General features: G+C 42.3%; 1 protein-coding gene across 3 annotated transcripts in view; it reads right to left on the minus strand.

Annotated features, from left to right (window-relative positions):
• The window catches only part of LOC126401892 (histone deacetylase 4-like), a 72773-nt gene that overhangs the window by 4917 nt on the left and 40964 nt on the right, over positions 1-26892 (minus strand). For all 3 annotated transcript variants that reach the window (XM_050063445.1, XM_050063446.1, XM_050063447.1), the window contains 18 exons: positions 25935-26053; positions 15426-15554; positions 15211-15320; positions 14384-14518; positions 14063-14255; positions 11243-11466; positions 7918-8136; positions 7278-7473; positions 5992-6125; positions 5787-5889; positions 5630-5676; positions 4468-4575; positions 3953-4008; positions 3608-3695; positions 3389-3508; positions 3184-3281; positions 2403-2521; positions 2070-2203 (listed from right to left, as the gene is read on the minus strand). In XM_050063445.1, coding sequence (XP_049919402.1) covers positions 2070-2203; positions 2403-2521; positions 3184-3281; positions 3389-3508; positions 3608-3695; positions 3953-4008; positions 4468-4575; positions 5630-5676; positions 5787-5889; positions 5992-6125; positions 7278-7473; positions 7918-8136; positions 11243-11466; positions 14063-14255; positions 14384-14518; positions 15211-15320; positions 15426-15554; positions 25935-26053 — 2332 coding nt within the window. The remainder of the gene's footprint in view (positions 1-2069; positions 2204-2402; positions 2522-3183; positions 3282-3388; positions 3509-3607; positions 3696-3952; positions 4009-4467; positions 4576-5629; positions 5677-5786; positions 5890-5991; positions 6126-7277; positions 7474-7917; positions 8137-11242; positions 11467-14062; positions 14256-14383; positions 14519-15210; positions 15321-15425; positions 15555-25934; positions 26054-26892) is intronic.

Genomic DNA, 26892 nt, shown 5'->3' on the forward strand with positions numbered 1-26892 from the left:
TATATTTTGCTGGCACAAAACTATTTTTAGTCACAAATGCGAGTAAAATGCTCGCACGCAGAGCTCTGTGGAAAACAAATCACTGCCGACAAGTAAAAAGTCATAAATAATAACTTTCACTGCTCAAAGATACTCACATGTCTGGAAAACAAACCACTACAGCGGCATATTGAATGCCAGGTGGCCAGCGTTAAGCCCTTTTCACACAGAGCGCGCAAAGCGCAGACCTCCGCCGACGAACCCATTCATTGTGTATATGCTACCACCAGCGTGCACCGTTATTGGATGGCGCATGGATACTCACAGAAAGTGCCGCGAGAATAAAAAAAAAGAAAAGAAATAAAGTCAGATTAAATATTCCTTCTGCAACAATTTTAAGACCTTTGAGTAATGAATTTAAGACCAATTTGAGACATTTCTAATGAATTTAAGACATTTTCAGTCCTTACTTTTAGATACATGAATTTAAGACTTTTTAAGACTTTTCAAGGATCCGCGGGTACCCTGATAAAACTTTCCACAAGAGGGGCTGACCTGGAAATAATGTCACATCAGTTCATCCAAACAGTTTTATGTTTACACATTTTTATTAGCATTCTGTCGTCATTATTTTCTTAACTCTAGTATTTTATTTCTATTCATGTATTTACTTATTTTTGTTATTTTTTATTTGTCTTGTGCATGTTTGTACATAGATATAGTTATGTATCAATTGTTTCTTACAAATAAGGATGTTCCTGATGATTAATCTCCCTGACATTTAAAAGTAAGTTTAAACTTAGACTAGTCACCTAAAAGTAAGAAAACACTTATAAAACAGTCAAAATTGAGAACAATTTAATCTATAATGTTAAACACTCTCTGAAAAAACACTCTCTATTTTATAAGAGCCATTTGAAATTGTTCTTCACAATTTTAATTAACTAAATAGTATTTTTAAAAGCTGCTGAAATGTGTAGCAATGTGCATTATAATCATACACATTACCCTACAAAACATGACAACTAATCATGAACTAATCATCACGACCTACTCTCCCTTTCCCTTCTCTTCATCCATCATCCTCCCAACCCCATCCTTCCCTCTGCTTATCCCATCCGTCTTCCACCTTCACCCCCCACCTACATCCATTCACCAGTCCTCAACAACTAACACCTCCTGAATTACAATTAAACATTTAAGGACCTGTATTTGTCACTTTCTCATTTATCAAAACAAAAAGTAATTTAAAATTCCCCACAAGATGATTCCACTACTGCTTTCATGCTTTGTAAAATTAAGAAGGAGGAGATCAAATTACAGCTGAAGTAATGCTATATTTGAATGTAATAAATGCAGCTTTGTCCTCAATAATAATCTACTTTTTGTTTTTTTGTTTTCTGTTGGTTTTTCCATGACACTGCCAACACAACAGATTAAAACTGGATTAAATTACTTCACTTCCACAGGTTGGTCTAAAATACTGGAATAGCAGGGGTAAGAACAGAGCTATTTTTTATTTTCTCTTAGTACTGTGTTAGTTTTTATCATATTATTCAACCTCATTCTGTTTTTTTAAATCAAGTTTTAGCTGACTAAAAATCAGAGCATTTTAGTCTCATCTTAGTCAAAGAAAGCAGAAACTATTTTAGTTTTAGTCAGTGAAAACTGACATTTTTGTCTTTTTTAGTCCTCAGATTATATTGAATATTTAAGTCAGTCTGGTCGAGTCAAAATTATTATTTTATGGCCATATTGTTTCCCTTCTGATACAGTAATTAATTTTTTTTTTGTCTTTTTTGTCAAAGAAAATTTTTATCTTTTAAACTACATTTTAGTTTTGTCTTTTTCCCTCAATGATACTGCATGTTGGTATCGTCTTCTTATAGTCTTAGTTGTGGGAAAAGGTTGTTGACAAGCATATTTAGTTATACGTATTTTCATTAATGAGAATGAAAGCACTGCTGACAGCCACACAAACACGCCACACTTTGTCCCCTCCACTTTTCTCCAGCAGCGACCCTTTGATATGACATGCGGGCCTTTAATTAGGATTCACATCCTGCGTGTTGTCAAAGTGACCTCCTTACCTCCTGGCCTAGCAGGGCGGCCACGCAGGCCTCAGAGGCGTCGCAGATGGCAGTGAGGTCGTGACCCCCCTCCAGAGCCAGGACCACCCGACCTCCGGCGAGGGTCATCAGCTGCCTGGTCAGATAGCCGAAACCTGAGGGGAGGTGACAGGAAGCGTGTGAATGTATGCAAATGAATGTGCGGTGTGAGACAGCGGCTGAATTTCATTTTCACTTCAGCAGTTTGTCACCCTCACAAACTAAAACTTCATCTCAGCGCCCAGCTATCTCTTTTGTGTGGTCAAGTGCTGCAGCGCGAGATAAGAAGAACACTTAAGGTAATCTTGTACTCACATTTGGACGTCAAAGTGTAGCCGCCCAGTGGTGGAGGGTGTCCCTCCACAGCGTCGAAGCCAGAGGAGACTAGCACCATGTCCGGGGCGAACTCATTGGCTATGGGCATCACCACTGACCTGAAACCGGAAGGTCAAGTGTGAAGATTATACCCACCTCATTTAATCAATTAACCAGCAAGTATTTTTTATAATCTGTTAATCTCATTTTTCAAGCAAAAACACCAAACATTCACTGCTTTTATTTGTCTTATGAGCCACTAAACTGAATATCTTTGAGTTCTGAAACCAAGCCATCTGATGTCATCACCTACAATTTTAGAAAAATTAGTAGGGGTGGACGATATGGTGATAAAATAGGATAAATTCTACCGAACTACACCCGCCAACTGCATCACTGTGCAGAAGGAAGTGTGCACCTACTCATGGACGAAAGGCTCATGCTCATGACAGTGCGAGATATAAACATTAATGGCGTCCTCCTCGGCTGAGCTGTAACGTTAGCTAGCTCAGTGGTGCTGGGTGAGCTAGATGCACACTTCCTTCTGTGTGGTGATTCAGTTGGAGGGTGTAGTGTGGTAGAAAGAAAATAGTTCCTTCATGAATTTACACGACCTGCTAGCTTACCCTTCGCCCCTTTAATATGTTTTCCACACTTGCATGACGACTGTGATGTCGGTAATAAAAAGCAGTTGAAGTATAATTAGGACTGAAGCTGTGAAAACAAACTCTGGTGAAGCTGGTTTGTCTTTATGTGATGTGGTGATGTTGTTATCTGGTACCTGAAGGCAGCCAAATACTCTGCATCTCCCATGGGTGGATCGAGGCCTCCAGTGAAAGCAACGTTGACATTGAAACCGACTCCGGGCCCACTGCCCACCTGCAGAGAGAAACACGGGTGACTCACAATCATACGTCAACTCGCTGTGAGGTGTTAAGTTTGCCTCTGTTTTTCTGTATCACTCCATATTAACTTAACACACTCACCTCATCAGGTGCTCCACTTCCAGGGAAGAAGTTGCCGTCATCATAGCGATGAATAGACAGGTAAAGGACATTGGGGTCGTCGTAGAAAGCTTGCTGGGTGCCGTTGCCATGGTGAACATCCTGAGGTTAGATAGTACACACAATAAAATTACATATTCGCCTCACCGTGTGCCTTTTACTTCCCCACTACGTCAGACCACAGACATGAGAGAGACTGACCCAGTCAACGATGAGGATCTTGTTGACATTGAGTCTCTGCTGCAGCAGTTTGGCCGCGATGGCCACCGAGTTGAAGTAGCAGAAACCCCTGAAACAGCAGCAAAGACAGGAAGGGCTGAGTCGTCCTGCTGGTTACAAAGCACTTCCCTTTTTCATGTTGTTATAGAACATTTAAAATATGCTCCAGGAGGATATGAAAAATAAATAAAGCAGAATCAAGGCATTCAGCATTAAACTCAATGGTTTATGTAATTTCTATTCCAGACGAGCCTGTTACAGCGCTGGTATTTGTATATGCATAGATTAAGTGTCTCCAGCTGAGTGTGGTGACGGCTGTGGCCTTACATGGGAGTGCTTTCCTCCGCGTGGTGTCCAGGAGGGCGGACCACAGCGAAACCATTCTGGAGAGACAGACAGCAGTGACAGGAGTCTTTTAGCCACAGCGGCACTGATCACCACTCAATGTTTCCTCTGTTTACTGAGCAGTGGCAAACCACTGCTAGAAACACTGTGATTGAGCCAAATACGCACTCCAGACACAAAGAGGGGGGACTTTAATGAAACTCTGACTGGGAAACAATCCTGTATAAAGCACTTCAAGCACTAAGAGCACAACTGTTACAGCTGCAGCACTGAGAAAGTGAGCTGGGTTAGCATATAAATAAGCAGCCTGAGCCTAGTTTTGCAGTTACAATCAATACAACACAACAAACTGTGCTGAATCATTTGAAATGTCCTAGGAAATGTATTTCAACAAACTTTCAATCCCTTTCAAAGCCTGTGCTAACCCCATCATGTCTTTAAGATAATAAAGAAGCGCACAGGTGATGTGAGAAATCAAGTAACCAGACGAGTGATACCTTCAGCTCTCCTGTCGCCACTTTGAAAACGAGCTCCACGACGGAGCCGACAGCGAGTCGAGCCGCGCTGGAGGAGTGGACCTCGTTCCAAATGGTGTCGCTGTCCACCTAAAAAACATAAGAACTGTGTTATACTCACACCTGAGCTAAATCCACAATCTGGAAAGACAGTGAAGGAAATTAAGAGATTACCAATTAATTAATCTGTGCTTTTATAAGACCTCTGCTCATAAGAGGCTACTTTACAGATTTTGATAAACCAGTCCTAAAAGGATGGGCACCCTGGTGCGTATTACAGCAGTTTTTAAAAAGCCATGATGCATTTATTTGCCTTATGTGAAGCCCTTGGAAATGTCTTATGTTTAAAAGGTGCAATACCAAAAAACCTTGCCCTGTCTCTCCATCCTGTCCCTGTTTTATCATTTTTCAGAAGTTAGTTAACGGCACCTGTTACCTCCTTCCAAGCCTTTGATTTACCTGTCCCTGTCACATTACTAATAACAGGGAAAAAAAAAAAGTTTTTCTCAGCCCCACTTCACCTAAAATAACTTCAATCTCAGCGTTTACTCCATGTTCACAGGTCGATAGGATGCACCCATCTATAGTAATTATCACCTCCATATATGGTGATCACTGGCTATTCATGGGCAGGGATGTATGCTAATTACTGACTAGTAGGAGCATGCTGTCAGTTTATGATTGATTGCCATTCATGAACATACACACGTACCTATGATCACTGTGGATCGAGTTTTCCACAGTGTTCATGAAGCCGAGGTAGGTTTTTAGTACCAAGGTTTTTTATGTGCAAAATATACTCACAGATTTACTAATGTTTCATGAATGAGACCCGATGTTTTTCCTGGAAACTATTCCTTTCAATGCACTTGTGATGTTTGTTTAGAAATATACAAATGTGAATGTATAGTATTATGTAAATACTTAATATTATAATAATGGAGCATCATCAGGTAATCAGAGCAAAATTTAGCCCCAATCTGGCAGTTATTGTATTAACAGGAGCTGTCTTGCAGTCGCTAATGGGATCCTAATAAACTAAACTAAACTATATTGCATATTATTTGATTATTATTGGATAAATCACATCACTTGAGGAATAATAATAATAATAATTCACTGTCTGAATGTGAGTGTTCCTTACCCCCACTCCTCCACACGGTAGCCGTACAAACATGGGAGTGATTGAACCTGATGAACAGGAAATAAACATTGAATTAGGGACAGTTAGTGACTGGATAATAGCAGTTGAGTAATTCCAGTGTGTGCGTGCGTGCATGGGTGTGTGTGTGTAAGCTTACAATCAAGTTTCTGTCGGAGAGGGTTGGTTCCGTACAGCAGGACGTGGGCTTCAGAGTGAACCGTCTGCAGCTCTTCCAGAGTGGCCTTCCTCCCACGGATACACTACACACACACAAACACACACACAGAGGGATACAAATCTCATATGCAGTTTACTACTTTAGTGTAATGTTCAGTGTTGAGTCTTTTCCTCTTGCAACATACCTCACACTGCGCTCTGAGCCCGGTCTCCTGCAGCCGAGACCAGATGCTCTGAATGCGGCCGGCGTGCTCGGGGTGACTGTTGGTGTTTCCACACATACACTGATGCTTCTGCATCAGAGAGTCGTACACCAGGCCTGAGGACACACACAGAAACATGCACTCATTGACAATGAAATCACTAATCAGTTGGTCAACCGAGGGAAAATTATTTGGTATATATTTTTAGATTCGATTATCTGCAAAAGTGTGTGCACAAAACAGGACAGAACAAAGCTAAATGAAAACACTGTCAGTGGAGCGTTCAGTGCAGGGTGTGTGTGGCAAGCTAAGCATGGGACAGGCAGGTGAGCTGGACATCTGGTTAGCAACCATTAATGTAACAGAGAACGTTCAGTTTGTCAGAACCACCAGACCAGAGACGCTATTTTCGCAGCACTTAGAGAAATTGTCTTGTGTGTTCTGCATCATCTCATCACTGTTGAAGCTATTTAGCACCCTTATTTGGGGCTGTTCAATTCATAATCCTTGCTCATCCCCAATAGTGGCACCTTTAAGTAAAGAAAGCAAGTCAATTACATTCAGGGAGATTTTCTTTATAGCAGTGGCGCTGCTAAATAAATATAAGGGAAAGACTGGTGTTTAAAAGTAAATTTTAAGGTAATTATAGTTGGCTAAATATTGAAATTTCTTCCTGAATTCACATGAATATGAAACAGTTACTGAAACTTTCTTAAATTTTCTATGCAGTTTGGAACAGAGTGGGAGTAAAGTAGGCCAAACTGGTATAAAAATATCTCCAACACTGGTGCATGAACGCACAAACTGCTACACTATGTGGCATCATTGTGGTGTTAACATTATTTTAAGAGGAATACAAGATTTGGTGGTCGGAGCTTCATTCTTTATTCAAGAGCAACTTCTTCCCTTTGTCATCCTCATCTCTGTTCACAGAGTCAGATGTCTAAGAGGAAGAAAAAGTGAAGACAGAAATGGTTTTGGCAAGATTAGCTCCTCTAACTCGACTATTACTGCTACCAGATGGAGGCTGGAACCATTACACCATTTTTTGGCCAATTCACCTGCTTTTTTGGATGCAAATGTCTCCTTTCAGTCCCCAGTGCATTAGGAAGGAAGTAAATTCAAAGCCAAAAACCTCTCAAATGAATGCTTAAGGCAGACCAGAGAGAAGCTACAGTTGTGGGAATAAATACAACTGGCAGTTTGACAGCAGTTTATTTAAAAGTGAAACTTGAAAAAGTCCAATGAAAGAGGAGGGTGATGCTGACCTGTGGTGAAGCGAGGTTTGACGGGAGGATCAGGGGCTGGGACGCTGATTGGGAAGGAGGGAGCTGAGGCCGGAGACGACTGGGCCCTGGACAGGGGGCGGTGTCCTGGGAAGGAGATTGACAGGCCGGCAGCCTCCATGGAGGCCTGATAGTTTCTGAGCTGATGAATCCGCTGCTGCTCCAACAACAGGGCCTGCTGCTCATACACACAGAGAAACATCAATAAAGAAGATGAATTCGACAGTCGTCATGCTGAGTTGTTTAGTGAAACACCTAAAATGTAAATACATTAGGGAACAACAGGGGGAAGAAAAATTGCTTCAATATATTCTATAGTGCAAGTGCAACTTATGGCCAAAAGATGGCAGCCAAAACAAATGATACTGCTTCAATTTTCCCTCAGCATTTAATCACAGAGATGTCACAGGACAAAGAGCGGCATTTTCACAGCCCTAAATACATTTATGTGTCTGTTTCTCTGAGTTTTCACCTCTGCAGGACTTCCCCAGGAACACAATACATTAGTGCCAAGTCGAGTCGGAATCAATTCTCCCAAACTTCGTATTGATTCTATCAGCCCACGCTGTTTTACAGCTGTACACTCCAGCAGATTTAACTTCTCCAGCTCCCCATCCTCTACCTGTCTGAAGAGCAGCTCCTGCTCCGCCTGCCTCTCCCGCTCCCTGTGCTGCTGCAGTGCCTCCTCCTGCAGCTCCTGCGGGTCAGGCGGCTCCTGCTTGATGGTGACCCCCGGCGGCAGAGCTCCTCCGTCCTGGTGCTCCCTCAGCTCCTCCTCCGTCTCCTCCGGGTGGCTCTGGTGCTGGCGGCCCACGGGCGACTCGCTGGGCTTGGTCATCATCTGCTTGAAACAGCGGGGGGGGAGAAAGGAGAAGAAGAGGATGACGCTACGATGTGAAATTTATTTCACAATCGAACAGCAGGATGTGACAAATCCCCTCCGACGTGTGAGGCTACATTCAGACAAACGGGCACGCTCTCCTCTGAATCAAATTCCTGGCAAATCACTCCTTTCTCTGGAGCATTCTTCTTTTAACAAGCTTAATTTGGATTACTCAGTCAGATTGGTGTCTTGCTCATTTCAAACCTATCCGTTGTAATTGAATGTGAGTGGCCGCTCTGCCGTCTGTACTCGGGGGCAAAATGTGTCTCGTCGAACAGAGACATTCCACACTCCCTGTTGTGCTGCTTTTCATCGACTCATTCTGGGGCCTGCTGTTAACCGGGTAGTGATTCAGTTGTGTGTTCATTCACTCTCGCTGACATGGACCATTCAAAGTGCCATTCAAGGCTGCGGAGTACTCGCCTCCATAGTGTGTGAGTGTTTATGATGTGATGAGAGTTGTGAGAAAGAGGAGTCTCAGGAGTGGGCTATCACTACAGGTGTGTGTGTGTGTGTTTCCCAGAGCTGTAAGCTTTCTGGGTCCCCTGGCACAGATCTGGTGCAGCATTGACGTCAGAGCATTCACTCTCATTCACCCCCTCCCTCCTCCTCTCCTCTACTGCTCTTGTCTCTCCTGCGTCTAACCCCCCCCAAACACATTTTTCACCTCCTCCCTTGACCCCGCTGCCCTCCTCTGCTGCACTTTCCCAGAAACCTCTTTGTCTTACTGTCTGTTGATGCATCACAAAGGTTATTTTCTTCAGGGTTCATACAGACATTACGAAATGAGATTCAAAAACTTTTCAAGCGCTATTTTTTTTTTTCATTTTCAAGGACTTCTCTCACAGCAGATAATTCACTTTCAAATCTATTTTTCATTAAACATAAATAAATGATGTGATCAATGTCTCTCTTTTCAGTGAAGGGATACTAATCACACTCTTCTTTAGATGTAACTGTATAAAATCCTCAACTAAATATCTGAATGGCTTGAGAGCCATGGGGCTTGTATTACTATATTGCACCACTTTCTCACGCTTAGAAACTTTCCAATCCAGAGAGCTTCAGAGCGAGAACATCAACATAACCATAGGAACTCACTACAAAGAAACAGTGCGAGCTGGAACTTAAGTTTCACTTTTAGTTTTCGGCAATAAGTGGATTACTTCTACATTTGGCCTCAACGTCACATGTTGTGGCAGGGTTCAAATAACCGTTGGGATTGTCTTGTACTAGTGGTGGGCGTGTCTGTAGGGGTGTGACGTGTTGGCTACAAACCAAATGTGGATGCAGCAATACATGCCTCCATTAAATTAAGGGTAACACAGTAAGGTACACAAAAACAAGTATTTACTGAGGAACAAATGAGTAACTTACCATTAGTTAATGGTCAGTTCTTGAGTAGCTCCCAGTCAAATGTGATAGAGAAGCTAATCATAAGTTAATGATTAGTTAATTAATAATGGCTGACGTTTTTTGTGTACTTAAAGTTCAGTCTTGTAAAGTTCAGCCATGTCAACAAAGGCTAACGTTTTGCTGGGGCAGAGCAAAGTGAAAATAATCAACAATCAATGGTGGGGCATCATCAAGGGAGACTGCATCGTTAACTGGTGACGCGTCAGGCTTTTAAAAATAAGCAACAAACAAACGTTGAGCGATTTCTGCATCTGAGCAAAGTAATTATAATGATTTGATGAACAAAACTTTGGTCAAAATAAAAGATAGCATGATGTGGTTGATTTGAATTTCAAGGACTTTTCAAGCACTTTGTTAAAAAAAAGGCGATTTTTATTGTATTCCAGTGCTTGATTTTTTTCCCCTAAAATCCAAGCACCTCAACCACTGGTGCAAACCCTGTTTCTTGATTAATCGATTAATTGTTTGGTTGATGAATATGAAAACTGTGAAAAATATTTCAAGTTTTTGTATCTGAATCTTTACGGAGAGAGGAAAAAGTCAGATTGTTGCATCCCTAGTTTGTCAGTCTGAAACCTGAAGATTTGTTCAGTGTCCAGTGACATAATCACGGAAAAACAGCTTCTTTTCACATATTAGCGCCTGAAGCCAGATGACGCTATCATACAAATTGCTGTTAATTTATTTTCCACAAAGCAACTAAACAGACACGACTTCTCACATCAGAGAATTCAGAATCAAATCTTGTATCATGATTCATTACACAGAATAAAACATTGTTTGAAGTGTGGATTTTCATTCTTGTCCTCGCAAAAACTCCCGCAGAATCCGTCCTTGCCGCGCCAGAGGCTGTTATAGAGATGTTTGTGTGAAAAGCTGCCACTGGAGAGCTTTGAAACATATGGAGGGAGTGAGAGAAGAGCGGAGCAGAGCAGGGGGAGGCGGAGGAGGAGGAGAGGAAATCCCTTGTTTCATCCACCCACCTCTCCTCCAGCGAGTACTCTGCTCGAATAGGTAAAGCCGTCCAAAGCGGCGGCTGCTCGCTTCCCTCCGTGACCATATTAGGCAGCAGCTTCCGCTCTGTTGCCATAGCAGCGCTCGGTTACCTCGCAGTCCGTGGCAACTGTCTCGGCCATGGTCACAGAGACGTGGATGCAAACACACACACATTGCTATACATGTTAACCCATACCTGCCTCCGCCTACTCGCAAACAAAAATACTACAGAGAGAAAGAAAGCAGCAGAATAAAATCAAGGACTTCACAGACATCCACAGCTAACACGTTATTGGCTGTGTTACTGGCTGCCGCCTACACAAACAACTACACTACAGCTGCTGTGCTGGCCCACAGTGGCTTATAGCCCTAATTAATTATCAGCTTATTTGAATGTGATGTCAGATCTATGGTCTCTTCCATCAGCACAGTGAGGGTCATTTGCATTCAAAGAGAATCATGGGAGTATAGACAATCCTGTACACTGGAGGCTCAATGTTCTAGTTTAAGATTTGTTATTTTTAGCCTGACAGTTTCACGATGCCCAAGTGCAGAAAAGTCTCCCTGTTTTCTGATGCTTTAACAACAATGTGGCAGCAGAAAGGAGGGGAGAAAAGGGGAAGTAAAAGACAGAAGTGTCTCCACCTCTCACCTTGTTGATGTGGAGCTGCTGCTGCTGGAACTGCTGCTTGTGCTTCTCCAGGAACTGCTGGTGCTGTTGCTGGACCACCAGCTGCTGCAGGGCCAGGGCCTGGGCATGAGCCTGTGCGGCACTCCCTTGGGGCAGGGGGGCAGACTGGGTCCGCCCCAGGGGCCGGTGCTGCCGCTGCAGCTTGGCCATGGACGCTGCTGGCGACATAGACAGGCCGCTGACACCTTGGACACAAACAAGAAGAGGTGATGACGACAGAGCATAAACAAATATCCTTCAGGAGAGCTTTCTTTCTTCATCTTCATTCAAAAAACAAACACTCTATAAACTTCGTACACACTAAATGTACCATAATTTTTTGACGCTAGGGGTCTCAATTAAAACAATGGCAAAAGACGGAGGAATTCTCTAGTTGTAGTCAGTTTCTCTCGGTCAGAGTTCCTTCAGTGTTCATTGTTTTTATCAGGAGCCGAATTATCCACAGACTTCTCTTCCTCACCAAAACAAATGAACCAGACGATTAAAACCCGTAAAAACACTAATTAAAGCAGTTTCACATTAAAAATCTGTGTTTCTCCGATGCTGTTTTGACTCGTCGTGGAGGGGCTCCTGCTACCGTGTGCTCGCCTTTTTCCTCTGATAACTTAAGAACCAGACGTTCAGGAGGCTTTTACCGGGAGCCGAATTATTAGCAGAGGTCTTTTACTTTCCAAAATAAACCAACCTGGTGATTTAAACCAGTAGAAGCCCCTAATAAAGCAGTTTCATGTTGCAAATCATTGTTTTTCCGATACTGTTTGGCACTACGGGCTGGAGCCGAGCTGCAGCTAACGTTTCCTCAGCTTATTTCTCTGATAACTTAAGATCCAGACATCTGATGACTGAAATCCTTCTTCCAGTTAAAACAAACAGGGAAAAACAACCAAGAACTTAAACATGTATCATTAAAAATGTGGCTTAAAACTGGATAAAAAGTCAAGTCATGACAGCTTTTGGCGGAAGACGCAAGGGGGATATGAAGCCAATGATGGATGACAGCGAACAAATGACACACGCGCACAACTCAACAAAACATATAAAATAGGTCTAGCTGTTTTAAGACATTTTAATGTACAAAAGTTACATATATTATCTTTGAAGGTGAGGCTGCAAAGTCGTCGTGATGAATCTGATATGTCTGACATCATATCAGTGACCACTCAGCTCTGTTTCAACTCTAAGTTGTTATCTGGCTTTTACACCATAACAAAAAAAGCATTTAGTTTGGGTGAGGTAGGTCTTGCTAAACCTTGAGTCCAAACAACTTTCAGTCATGTAGCTGTTTAGGAAAGCTGCAGCGCTCAACGGTGAGTGTTTCGATGATGACCTGACTTTCCGCCACTCCAAAAAACCCAACCTCATGAGGTATTTAGACTGGGTGTCACAGTGATGCATGAGTCTGTGTCTGCAAGGCCCACTTTGGTGACTCCTTTAAAGAAATTGACATTTCCAAAGCGAAATGACTGTTCAGTGTCATCCAGTCAGAAGAGGTTTATATTGTCTTTATGAGCAAGAGTGAAAGGGATTTTCCTGCTTAGAAAATTACGAGGTGGCCCCTAAATTTCTTCACGCCAAAACTCTAGATGGGAAAGACTTTTCTAACAAGCGTTGCACTTGGTTGATTTCTGTGATTTTGCATCATTTGGGGGATTTTTTATTAGAAAAAATATGGAATAGCTTCACTCTTATACAGTAGTAGCACCAAAATCACTTCACACACATTTATAATTATCAGATCTCCCTAAATACGTTGCTTGTAAACATGCGGTGTCTCATTTCAAGCAAGGACAAACACTGACTGAGTGTTAAGGAGACACTGAAGCAGAATGTGACCTTTTCTTGTCAGCTGTATTGATGAGACTTTCAGCTAAATAACTAAAATGCAAGATGAATATACGATTTGTTCACATCAACACATGGATCCCTACTTTTGCTCTTAATGGTGTTGGACCTAAGATTAGTCAGCAGATGTATTTGTGAACCAAATAAAAACTGCCATCTGTGCTGCCATACTGCGCTTCTTCTATTGTGATGATCCGAGCAGGGAGAAGTGAACAGATTAGTCCATTTTACAGTGTATCATCCGGGTGAGGAGAGCAAGGAAAACAGACTCGGTGGAGCCGGGGAAATTATCCGAGAAGCTTGATTACTGTGTGAATATCAGAGAAAATGACTTAACAGCCAGAGTGTTTTCAAATTGTTTCTGAAAAAAAGCTTGATGCATCGCTTCCACATGGCACAGCGGCGCTATATGAAGAGGTTTTTTTTTATGGCTACAACATGACATACACCCCGTCTGAGCTGTGAACTAAATTGCTGCATCCGAGCTGTTAAAATCCACTGTCTGTTCTCGGCCCGCATGTGGGCGTGCACATGTCCTTGTCCGTACGTTTGTTGTGCGTGGATACACACATGCATGCGTCTGCTATGTGCGTCACTGCCCATTCAGTGCTAGCATGCCGCTGAAAATAGCAGCGAAGTGGTAGTCAGTGAATGAGCTGATGGGAAAGGGTGCACAATGCAACCATGTCACACTCTTGTAGCATACGCTGACATTTGAAAGGAGCTCATTAGTTTGAGCTTGTGAATGGACGTCTGTCAGTGAGAGGGGGCACACAGTGTACCACGGACACACATCTCAAAATTGAATAATACTTCTAGTCAGAGATGGATTTGCTGTTTGCTGATTTGCTGTTTTTCCTCTCATCACTATCCGTTTTATAAAAACTAACTGATACTTTTATGACTATCAAACCTTAGCTTTAGTAAAACTACTCCTACCTGTCACCAGGGGGCTCTGTGCCGGGCTCTGCTCCATCAGCACCATGTGTTGTAGCAGTGGACTGTGCGCACCGTGCCCGCCTGTTCCCGCTCCAGCCTCAGCCAGGTAGGGGGTCAAGTGGCCGCCGGAAAGGAAGGGTGGGCTGAGGGAGAGGGCCGGCTGCAGACCTCCATCCTGCTGGGCTGAAGTCACCTTGAAAAGAGGCAGAGCAGAGAGGGTGAGGGCTGCTTTTAAATAAACGCTCGCACTCCAGATAAACACATTCACAGATAAACAGTCTGCAAGTAATTTCGCCTTCTTGGCAGCAGATTCCTCCTTACATTGGAAGCAGCAGTGGCGGTGGCAGTGGCGGGCAGCCCCAGGGTGATGTTGGGTAAGGATGGTGAAGTGTAGAGGGACAGCTGGTTAACGGAGCCCCGCTCAGCACCGCTGCACAGCCTCTGGGCCAGAGACGCCTGGGAAGCACATTTAAATGATTTATTTGAATCATGAAGAAGAACAGCGCAGGGGCAAACACTCGAGCAGTAGATGTCCACACATGGGGAAAGAGCTATGCTTGCACCCTCCTGGCGTCATGGCCATCAGCCTCCTACACACTGCCTGAGTGCCCCTAATGGCTGCCACAAATAGCATCTCGCCAGCTCCTTGGCTGTCTTCCTGCTCCACAGACCCATCATCCCTCACTCTTTGTACATGCTATAGGCTGCTAAGTTGGAAAGCTAACAATAAGCACCTGTAGCTCACACCAACACACAAAAGCGAGGCTACTCTGACAGCAAAAAGCAGTAAAATGTGTTTATAATTTAGGTTTGAAGGCAGCATAGGAAACCTGACACTGATATGGGTTTCAAAGGGTTAAATGTTGTGAAAGTTTTATGCCAAAAATGAAAAGTATTTAGAGTTTTCCAACTATTCTATTTGCTGCAGGGGAGAAATTAATCAGCACCTTGGCCATCAATTGATGCTATAATGTCTCTCTCCTCAGTAAAAGCCAAAAAATTGCAAATCTTTATGAGTAGCAGCTCCCAGGATGCTCCTCAGGACCAGAGAGTTATAGATCTGCCTTTAAATGAAGTAGGAATTCAAGAATAAACTGTATAAATTTACAAATAACAGCTCAATATATCAGCCTATGTATGTGTGTTACCTCAGTGTTGTTGGAGACTGACACAGTGATGCCGTTCTCATTGGGGATGTTGTTGGAGCTGTTATTCGGGGAGCTTGGGCCTGAGCCGGGGGCGCTGCTACACGCAGAGTCTGAAGCACACACACATGAATTAAATACAGTCACATGAACATACAAAAAAACAACAACTTTTGAACATCAGACAGCTGTGTGTTCGTATGTTCTGTGTCCCTCACCTGCCATGTCGAGCGAGCGCTTTTTGGCGGTGGTGATGGGGCTGTCTCGACGACGCAGCAGCGGACTGCTCCTCCTTTCGCTCACCTTCTGCTTCAGCCTGGAGCGCAGCTTCAGGTTGGGCTCGGAGGCTGAGAGAGGGATGGAGAGAGACGAACCAAACATCATGATTGATTCATACATTCATTCATGGTCTGAGTGCTGAACTGCTGCAGAACATGGTGGAGAGAATTTACTCAGCAGTTATATTTCCTGCCTTTTCACAATCATACGAAACACCATCGTGATGATACAGTTGAGGATCGTAGTTGATCCAACCCTCGCTCCTCCATAGCTCCACCCTCTCGTCAGGACTGTTTTCCTAACCCTCTCCTGCCTGCTCCCGCTGGATTTCTGACCATTACCGCCCGCTCCCGCAGAGTGATTCCTATTCCCGCCCATTACCACAGGGTGTGTCAGCTCCTGCCTGCACCGACAAACATTCTGATCATACATGCCTGTACAATAGATTGATTATCAGTAAATTAAGTCTTCTTCCATCCCGCAGGGAAACACATTATTTTACTGTGGTATAAAGAAAGATATGCATACCTGTCGCTAATAGGTAGCGAAATAGCTTTAGTGCATAATTACATTCATAATTGCAGTAATTCTGGTGTCTCTGGGGTTCGGTGTTGGTCTTGTTATCTGTAATATTCCTGATAAGTTCTTCCAAATGTCTGACCCGTGGGATCCCAATCCCAGTGCAGTCCTCAAGTTCAAGCTGACAAACAAGTGAATGACGTCACAGTAGCTACGTCCATTATTTTCCACAGTTTAATGTCTCCAACAAGATCGTTAATGAGGAGCCACGCCTGGGTCTGATTACCTGCTGTACTTAAAACGAGGTGTGTCATTTGTTCTTGTTGCAGGCTGAGAACGAAAAGCTTTTGTGTTGTTTGTGTGAATAATTACACTCTGTAGAATCCACACAAGTTTATTCTCGGGTAAACTTGATCTGCAGTGTGCCAATTCAACTATCAAATTACAAAATTGCCATCTACTTGTATCACCTCTGATAACTGGGTGATTTTTGATTCCTGCCAGCTGCAGCTCAGACGCCAACACCCCTGTCAAGCCTCCTTGATGTTAAACAGATAGCAGGCGGCTGTGCAGCTTTAGACGAATCAATCCAAAGGGTGGGAGAGTTACCTGAGCTACAGTCTCACAGGCTTTCAGCTTAAACTGGGAGCTCCGCACATTGATCTGTCGCGGAGCGCCTTCCACAGAGCCACTCTGTTACGAAACCTGTTTGGTGGACAAACTGTTACATGCCGCTGCTCATCTACCGTACCCTTCCTCCCTCCTATTTAAGTGCTCTCCGAACACGCCAAATTCTGATCCACTTTCCCAACGACACTGCAGCTAAAAAGCAATTACCTCCAATTTGGGAGCCATGTCTGATTGCCTAAAGGCCCTCTGGTCTTTTGTGAATGCTGTCACAGAGTTGTGAATGGAGACAGGGAGAAGGGAACGGCATGTCACCTTGGCTCCAGCCACGGAGGCTCACGCTTAGTATAAAAAAAATTAATAACAATGAATGATAATGAATACTCTGCCCTGCCAATCATCAGCCTTGGATAATTTCACTCTTCATTATCCCATTTTTAATCATCAAAGGAGAGCTAAATCCAACAGCGGTACTCCACTAACTCTGAAAATGACATAATCTGCTACTATATTTCTTAGTTTCAAACTGAGTGTACAAATGTTGAAACGCTACTTTACATGGTTCAAACTTCCTCGAAAAATCCTTTTAGGAAACATTCATCAAACACTCGTCTCCCTTCACAGTGTCAGGTAAAAATAAATGTGTGGAAAACAGTGAAGTGTGAAGAAAGTGTGAAGGTACAGTAGCACAGAGTGGGAGGGAGAGATCAGTGCAGATGGAGTCAAACCAATTAATGTCAGTGGAGACAGTTTACTACAAATAAGCATTTCAGAGGCTCCCTGTCTGTGAATTTGTTTTTCAGATCTTTGGAGACAATGAAAATGAAATTATTGTGAAAAAGAAAAGAATAAGAGCTGCAAGAATCTAGACCAACAGGGTGAAAAACTAACTAGTAACTAAATATTTTGTCAAAATTGAGACCAGAATCCGACTTTTGACATATATAAAATTGATATGCCATAAAATGTGGAATTTTCTATAATAACATGTTAAATTTGCAGGTACTACAAAACACAAGAGTTAGATGAAGATGATTTACCAATTTTTTTCCAACCTGTTTCCTGCCGTTGACAAAAACTTAGCTTTAGCCGTTTAGATTGTCCAAACGTATACAGTAGTATCTGCTGTTATCTGATATTTACCTATTTTTCATCCTAAAAAGCATAAAACTAAAGTTTTACAATGTATATACTGTAGCTGTAGGGTTGCAACGGTATGAGATTTTCACTGTATGTAAACCGTCGCAGAAAATATTGTGGCGTATTACAGATTTTATATTATCATTAGTCAGAATAACCCTTAAAGGAACGAAAATTGAAGGGTTATTCTTGGTTGAACAAATTTTGTTACTATAAGTGAAACTTGAAACCATTAAAGGAAGTCTGTGTAAAAAGTCTTTCCTTTAAAAATAACTAACATAAAGGGGAGATTCTCCGTCAAGTTGCTTTTTTTTGCAATATCATAAATAAGCAAATGTAAACGGTATGATTATTGTCGACCTTTACATCACGGTATACCTTAAAATCGGTATATTGCTGCAACCCTGTGTGGCTGTTACACACTTTCAGCTAAGTAGCCCTCAAACTTCCAAACCTTTGTCCTTAACTTCACTGTTTCTGTAGTTACTGCTATCAAATTAAAGTTTGATGAAAAAGTTTTTAATATAAGACATCTTCCTTAATTCAATCTCAGAATAAAAGTTGAAGCCACATCCATGAAGATGAGCCAAGAGTCAGTTTTCATTAAAAAATGACAAGAGGGTCTCAAAATGATTCTTTTGTCACATAAATTAAACATAATTCTGACTTTCAAATTGTGTTTCAATATTTTCAAGTCTGGGTAAAGCAAAATCAATGACTTCTTACTTAGCAGACGACAGTAGACAATACTTGTTGAAAACATGTGCAAAGACTGGGAACTGCGTCGTACTGCAAACCTATCAAGTTTGTAAAAGAAGTACAGTGAATTTCCAGCACAGAGCTTTTATTTTGAAGTGCTGTTTCCTGCTGTAGAGTGAGTGAATAACGGACAGCTACTTGACAGAGACAGCAAACTAGCTCGATGACAAGGCCAAACGCAAGTATGATGCTGAATAAACTGTGTGGACCTTGAAAACGCAAGTATGATGCTGAATAAACTGTGTGGACCTTGAACCAATGACTAAGGAGAAATCTGGACCCTGTGGCTGGACCAGTTGGGAACCACTGCTCTAATAAATACATGGACAAACATCTTCATTAAATGCCACAATCATATAGTATGGTTAGGATCGCCTTTTTCTGCGTGCAAAAAATTCAGAACATATTTATTTTCACTTTACCCAGACTTTAAAGAAGAAACTTAAATCTATCTGTGATCAAGGCTGAATATCATATCATGATCTTGATATTACAACGCAAAAACTGCCAGACATTCCATTTAAAGCTCCTAAAACTAATGACAAGACTTATTTGTCACACTTTAATCTGAGGACAGTAATTAGCCTCGTGAAGATGACTAATTAGGTTTTGGAAAAGTATGAATGCACCCAAAATCATCACAGAAAAGGTATAGTCAAAGCCAAGCAGAATCGATGTGGAGAATGTCAAAGTAAAAAGAGGTTTTCTCGGCCTTTTGAGTGGACTGAAGAGAAATAACATAATGTGGTGCTTACAGAAATGAAACTGAAGTGATACAAAGTGGTGTTTCAGAAAGAAAACAGTGTATCAGTCATATTTAAAGAGGTTGTGTAACTGTGCAGTGAGTGTGTCTCTCCTCTTATTATTATAATATATCATTGCATATATTTCCATTTTGGTAGATTCATTAGCTTGACTACATGACTTGCATGAATATCATTTCAGTTTATAACTGGAAATTAAACCCATAGTGTTTAGCCTTTGCATGACCTGGTGCTGGTATATTTTGAACTAATTCATAAAGGCTTTGTTACAGGTCGTTAGGAAGCATGAGCACATACAATCACACATGATATCAAAGCACAGATTGTGCATTGTCACCATGTTAAAATGGGCCTCACAACAGAGGTGAAAGGCTGTGTATGTGAGCGTCATCCTGCATTCAGCCTCATGTTGCTTTGTATTCATGGGTGAGCTGCTCAGTCTGCTTATCAACCGACGCCATGTACTGTACAGTACCAGTCTGCCTATGTGCCATTGTGTCCATGTGAAGGACTAGCTGCCCCAGTTAGCCTACAAAAAGACACATTCGCTCATCAGTGGAAAGAAAGGAACACTATGCCTTCCTCTGCCTCCATCAAAGAGCACGGAGTCGAAAGGACTCAAACTTTCCCACCCCGTCAACATCTTTCGGATGCATTCATGTGTATGTGCAAACATGCTCAAGACAAGGCATATTGTATGTTCATGTGATGCTCTCTCATCCCTAAATGTTCACTGCATAAGAACAGTTAATGATTTTAAAGGCTTTCAGGTTTTCAGGAAACAGTTGTCACGCAACTCTTTTCCCACTACATATTTAGACGATCACATTTATTATAAGGGCATTAAAGTCAGTCCTGCTGAAGCTTCACAGGAGCTTTTCAAAAATATTTTTAGGCATTTTTTCTATTATAATAAGATTTTAGATACAAAAATAAAACAAATATTTTTTTAAAAATCTTTTCTAGTCCAAACTTTTCTTTGTTATATATGTCAGAGCCATTCAGGAAGATTTATAAGGCAAAGATAAAGCAGTGAAGTGACTGACAGGAAGAACAGGCTACATTACAGATGAGGCAGACACCACAGTAGTGTTAGCATCACATTACGGAGACCACCATCAGGTGAGACAGAGCCTGGGATTCCGACCCCCGACAGCTTCACCGTCAGGTGTGAGGGAGCCTGCTGTGCCTCCGACAGCTTGACAGCTCTCACTGTTACTGTGACACATTATAGTTTGTAAAGTTAAAAAGCTCCAGCAGTTACTCACTACAATAATCCAGTGTCCAGTGTTCTAAAGTGGTCTGTTAAAGTTCGTTGTGTGTTTGAAATGATGAGTGTCCTCACTATGAGAGATGTTAAAATTTGTCTGCCCTGTGCTGTAGGAGAGGTGCCCACTCGGTGTAAGCTACGAGGGGACCTCACATGTTTGCATTATAGTGCTGCTCACACTGACACCAAACTCTGACTCTGTCACATTAGTAAATGTTGGGTAACATTAGCCACGTGATGCTAATAGTCATCCCTGTTAGTGATGCGCGGGCCAACCCTTAACCCGCGGGTCTCGCGGGTTACCCGTGGGTCGGGTCAAGAAATGTTCACTTTATTGGCGGGGCAGGTGGGGCGGGTCATTAAAGATTAAATATGTCGGATATAGCCTACTTGTTAACAACACTCTTGTAGGTTAGGTAAATGCATGTTACGTAACGTAACCTGCGACCTGACGTCACAAAATCGCCAAGCAGCAGCCACAACAAACCAGAATCAATGAAGCGGTGAAGATGGAAGAAGAAGTGAGGGAAAGATTACAGTCGGGAGAGTACAGAGTTAAAAGAAAATAAGGCCAAGCTGCTAAATCTCATGTTTGGGACAATTTCCGTGAGGTAGTTAGTGCAGCAGATGACAGCAGCATTGGCTACGTGAAGTGCGATTCCTGTGATAAGCTATACAAGCATGAGAGCCACAAGACGGGTACGTTAATAGTGGCGGGGGCGGGGTGGGGCGGGTTGTGAAAATAGATGCGGTTGTGCGGGCGGGATGGAGTGGGTCAAATTATTTCATAAATGCAGGACCCACAGGCTGGAAAAAACCCCGACCCGCGCATCACTAATCCCTGTCACTGTGTGTTACTCTGTCCCAGGAGCAGCAGCAGTCTCATGATAAACAGAGAAAGTGGGGTAAGGCGGGGCTGAGCGAATCAATACACTGTGCGCAGCTCTACAATGAAATGAGATTTTACTCCTTTAATTAGTCAAATTTGCGGTGAAATTGTGGTAACTGGACAAAACTGCAAGGTTGCTCAGAATTAACAAGAACTGGCTGAATTTGAGTTAACTGTTGCGATCACAACATCATGAAATCCTGGAAGTACTGTAAGTTAAAATCCTTAAAGAGACAGTTGGAAATCAGCCACAGAGATGTCTGCCTTCTCTCCAATATAATGAAACTAGATGACATTCAGCTTGTGGTGCTCAAAGCACCAAGAAAAATACATCTGAAACTGAACAGCGTTGTCCACAAGGACAGTGGCTGCGGACCCTGGAGATGGTCCTTCAGCGTTGTGTCTAACCTATTTAACAGCAGCAACAGAAAGTTTGCTGATTTTTTCTGATGTTAACTTAGACTGTGTTCGATTATTTTTGCGATTACTTGAGTACTTTATAATAACTCTACAATAATTTTATGTGAGTGCTCCAATATGGAAGTTACTTAAAATGCCCATCCCTAATTCCCACATGAAACTGCTCACAACAAGGTCTGTGGATTATCTTGAGTAGCCAGGTCATGATTTCTGGAATGAGACACTGCTGTTGAGTTTTTTCAAATGTTTTTTTTTTTTGGCGCTGGTGCCATCTAGTCCCATCATATTGGAGAGAAAGCAGACAGTTCTACAGCTGATACCTCCAACACTCGGCAACTCACACCAAAACAATCTAGACTGATAAATAACACTACAGGTAAGAGAGAAAATATGAATTTGGGGGTGACCTGTCCCTTTAAGATTTACGAATTCCATTTTCCTACAATTCATGCAATAGCAATAGCCATTTAATGTACTTATACTCTGTAATATCCTCTCTATATGGTAGTTTTCACTGTTAGTGGGACTGAAAGAGAGCGATGCAGCTCATAACTCAGCGTTACTGTTTGTAATTTTATCTCACTGTTTACTGTTGACTCTACTTAGAGCATATCGAAGCTGTATCCAATTACTGTCATAAAACGTTTTCACATTTATCTGTTGTCGTGCTGTTCTCATTGTGCTGTGGATGAGAGTTAACGGCTACACTAAATTTCTAAAATGTAGAACGGGAGATGGGAGATGCACAAAAGAGCGCTGTTGCTTCCTTTGACCGTTGCTGGGAGCCCTGGGTGCCAGTCCTCTATTTTATGGCCAGGCGGTGATATAAAAGAGCCTCTAACCTCTCCCAAGCTGGCATTACCATAAGTAAACCCCGCAAAGCACGTCATCGCTGTGGGCAAATATCAGGGTGGCACAGGTTCTCCCCTCTCTCGGCAGGCGAACACAATCATAAGCCTTATAGAAATGAAGCGACGAACTGACACTCCAGGGACGATCTTTTCACTCCCCGCCACCTTCCCGCCTTTTTTATTTTCTCTACATGCAGCAAGTTATTGGGAGTGTGTTGTCATTTTGCCACTTGCTGGATTTAGTTTAAATCCTGCTTGCCAGCTCCCCAGTTCTGTGCTCTCATCTTCTGTTTCTCTGCTTTTAAAACACTCCCTTCATCATCTACCTCAAATGTTTTTCTTCACAAGACAAAAGTGTTTTGAGGTCGTTTAAACGGTCAGTGAAGCCACCTAAAGCATCCCCACTCTCATCATCCTCTCTCCATCCTCCTGTTTGTCACTGTTCTACCATCTCGACTTCCCTCCCTTTTCGCTCTTCAATTTCTCCTCCTTTCTTCCTCTCTTCCTCCCTCTCTTCTTCTCCTCTCCCAGGGTGGAATGTGGCTGTGTGGGCCAGTGTCAACTGTGGTCTATCTGCAGTCGTAGCCAGCAGCCCGAAGGCTCAGAGTCAACAGGGCTGGAGCGCTGGCTGGAGCCGCCTGCCGCCGCTGCACTAAGTGAATAATTGCACTGTAAGACGACCGCTGCTTCACGGCTACACCACCACATACACCACTCGCACTTTATGCACACAAAGCTGTACACATACACACACCTGACAATTACACACTGCAAACAGCTGGTTTTACTCTGTAAAAGCTTCTGTACTTTGAAGCCAGACAACGTTAGATTGTAGGCCACAAGAAAACTTTATTCCAGTGGTGCACTCTGCAGCATTGTAGAAGCTCTAATGGGTTTTGACAAGATTTGTCACCCATTTAAAAGAAAACATGGTGCTCTATGCAGTGGTACAGCTACTGCTTAAAGCAACAGTGTTTCTGGGATCACTTTTATTTACATATAGCACAAGATTACACAGTCCTCCACAGATAAAGGGCAATAAGATAGCAGTAAAAGTGAAAGTAAAACTAATTAAAAGCCAATTTAAAGTCAGATGTTGTAATTACCCTGCCTGCTGTGTTTTCGAAGCCGAAGGTGGTCAATTAATTTCTTGGAAAATACAGCAAATAATTATAAGTTACATGGCTGGGCACAGAAAACATGAATAAAAGTTTAAATTAAAGAAAGTTTAAGAAACTACTCATTCTTACTGAGGCTCCTGAGTTAACAAATGGCTGTTGTTAAAATGTTTTGTGAAATTTAAATCAGTCTCAAAAACCACGGAAAGATGGATTTACAGGCTCCTGTTGGACCAGAAATCGGCTGAAAAGTGTTTTTACAAGCTGACAGAGATTGGTTAATTTCTCAACCTGGGCATACACTACCATTTGAGCCTGTTTTAGAATGTTATTTAAATCCAACTCCCACTGTACAAGTAATTGTCTGCAATGTAAAGCCAAAGGTATTAATTTATGTGCCCACGCTGTGCGGTCCAATTGTCAGGCCATGTCCTGAGTGCTCACACTGTACACGTAAAATATACAATAAAATGGTTTGTTGGCCCCTGCAGTGTTCTGGCTATTGACAATTATCAATAAAGATTCATTTAAAAGCTCAGGCAGGCAGGTAGAAGTTGCTTGCAGAAATATAGTTAACTACAGTGTAGACACAGACGTCCAAAAAAAAAGCTTTTAAGTCCATTTTTACAAAATGAAAAAAAAAGGTCAGTCCAAGCTTAGATTTCCTCCATCTGTTGGTATCCCTCTCTTTCGCTTTCTTTTTCTCATATGCACACACACATACATGCACACACACACACAAGTTACCAGCAGCAATAAATTATCTGGGTATAGGCACCACTGTACGATTGATAGAGAAAAGAGGCAATGGTCTTGCTGTTTCATGGCTCTGCTTCAACTCTGCGAGAGCTTGACAACAGCCTACCAAAATGTGTTACGCCCAACAAAGCCCAACAAAGCTGAAATTTGGTCGAACTCTAAAACAAAGTCATGCAGCTCAAAAATCTTGGAGAAATTGGCTTAGAACAGTGTATGCCAAGCTTAAGAAAGTAAAATTAATTATGAGTTAAATAGATAGACACAGAGAGTAAGTAAAGGTTTGGGTGTCATGAAAAGTTTCCGTTTTGTAGCATAAACCATGTTGAAGCAGATTACTGCTTACATGCTCAATATTTGTTTTAGGTCCAAAGCTTTTATCAGCATTTAATATGAAAAAATTATTGGACTTCCAAGACTGTGAGCAAACAGTGGACCGGTGATGGGTTCACTGTGTGTGTGTGTGTGTGTGTGTGTGTGTGTGTGTGTGTGTGTTTGTGTGTGTGTGTATCATCAGCATAACAGTGAAAAGAAATATTGCAGTTGTTAATTGCTTGACCCAGAGGTATCGTGCAGATTGAAAACAATAAAGGGCCAAGAATAGAGCCCTGGGGAACCCCAAAAGTAATTGTTGCACTGCTAGAGGAGATGCTCCCAGCTGACACAGCCCTCAAATAGGATCTTTTAGAGCCAGTTAGTTTTAATATGCAATCATCGAACAAATTAAAGGCAGCAGTAAGGTCTGGCAACACAAAATTGTACAACAGCCAGCATCAGAGTGTTGCTAAATGCCTCAAATCTGAAAGAACCTAAGCTAAATATATGCTAATATATATATATATATATATATATATATATATATATATATATTCTTGTCTGAGAGGAGCAATTTTGATAAAAATCAGTAATTATTACCACTGTCAGCATTAAGAACAAGTTTTTGAAGATGCTGCTGAACAACAGCTGATTTAAAACAACCCCTAAGGATAAGGAACTGTTAAAATCTAATAAAACATCAGGTGCTAAAATGTTAAAAAAAAAAAAAAAAACTCTCACACTCTATTGAACTCTTGAACCACCTACGCTTCTACTCTCTCTAACACTCTCATGTGGGGTATGCTGGGAGACCCTGACAGCCTAATGTGGATGTGATTAATGGTGCACCGCTCTGATGCCATCTAAATTATGCTAGACGTGAGTCTGCATAGCGGCTACTGGACGTTACAGTTGTGTGTGTAATCCTCTCTGAACGTGAGCTTGCATAGGACAAATAGCCAGCTTTGCACTGCCAAAACTAAGAGTGCAAGAGTGTGTGTGTGTGTGTGTGTGATGTACCGGTCTTTCGCAGTGGGAAGTCATCCCGGGGGTTGTAGACACCCAGCACAGGGTGGTTGTAGGTGGACACACCAGTCTGTGGGGGCGAGCTCTGGTCCAGAGAGCTGTGTTGGGTTTTACTATGGAACAAAAACACAGTATTAAAAGGTGACACCAAGATACCAAAATCATGTGAAACAAGGCCAAACACTCATAACTTAGTGGACATGTGACTGCATAAGTAATCCGAACAAAGTAACTAACTTCATGGCTGTCAAAGATCTGTATGATTAACGCATCATGCAAATCCTTTGGCAAGGCTGCAGACATGTGCTGCCATCTGCTCACTGCCTACAGAATAAGGTGGTGTTTGTAGGCAAAGTTAAGCCGAGTTGGATTCGGACCAAATGCATGTTCCTGACGAGCGGATGTACACACTCATCTCTTCCAAAACTGAGGGGGCAGATGAGTCCAATGAGTGGAGAGAGAAAGGCATAGAAAAGCGGAGACAGGCAGATATAGAAAGAGAAAGTTTGTATCACTTTGAGCTGCTGAAAGTCAAAGCTTGTGGGTGTTTCATTGGGTCACACATCAAGATTATGTAACATTGTTTATTTGGTTATGTGTTTGCATTTTATGGTTTAAGTGCTTTTTATTGTGCCAAATGAAATGCATAATCATGGAGAAAATACTTTGGAAATTATGTCCAGTGCTTGTGGGGGCGGCAGTAGCTCAGTCCATAGGGACTTGGCTTGGGAACTGAAAGGTTGCCGGCTCAAGTCCCTGTCCAGACCAAATACGGAGTGTGGACTGGCAGTTGGAGATGTGCCAATTCACCCCTGAGCAAGGCACTGAACCCCCAACTGCTCAGGGCACCTGTCCAAGTCACTCTGACATCTCTCTTCTTAATGCATGTCCTGTTTGGGCTTGTGTGTGTATTCAAGCTTGTGTGTATGTAACAACAGAGTGAAAAATGGAA

This window comes from Epinephelus moara, chromosome 15 (assembly GCF_006386435.1).
Source record: "Epinephelus moara isolate mb chromosome 15, YSFRI_EMoa_1.0, whole genome shotgun sequence".
NCBI classification, from domain to species: Eukaryota; Metazoa; Chordata; class Actinopteri; order Perciformes; family Serranidae; genus Epinephelus; species Epinephelus moara.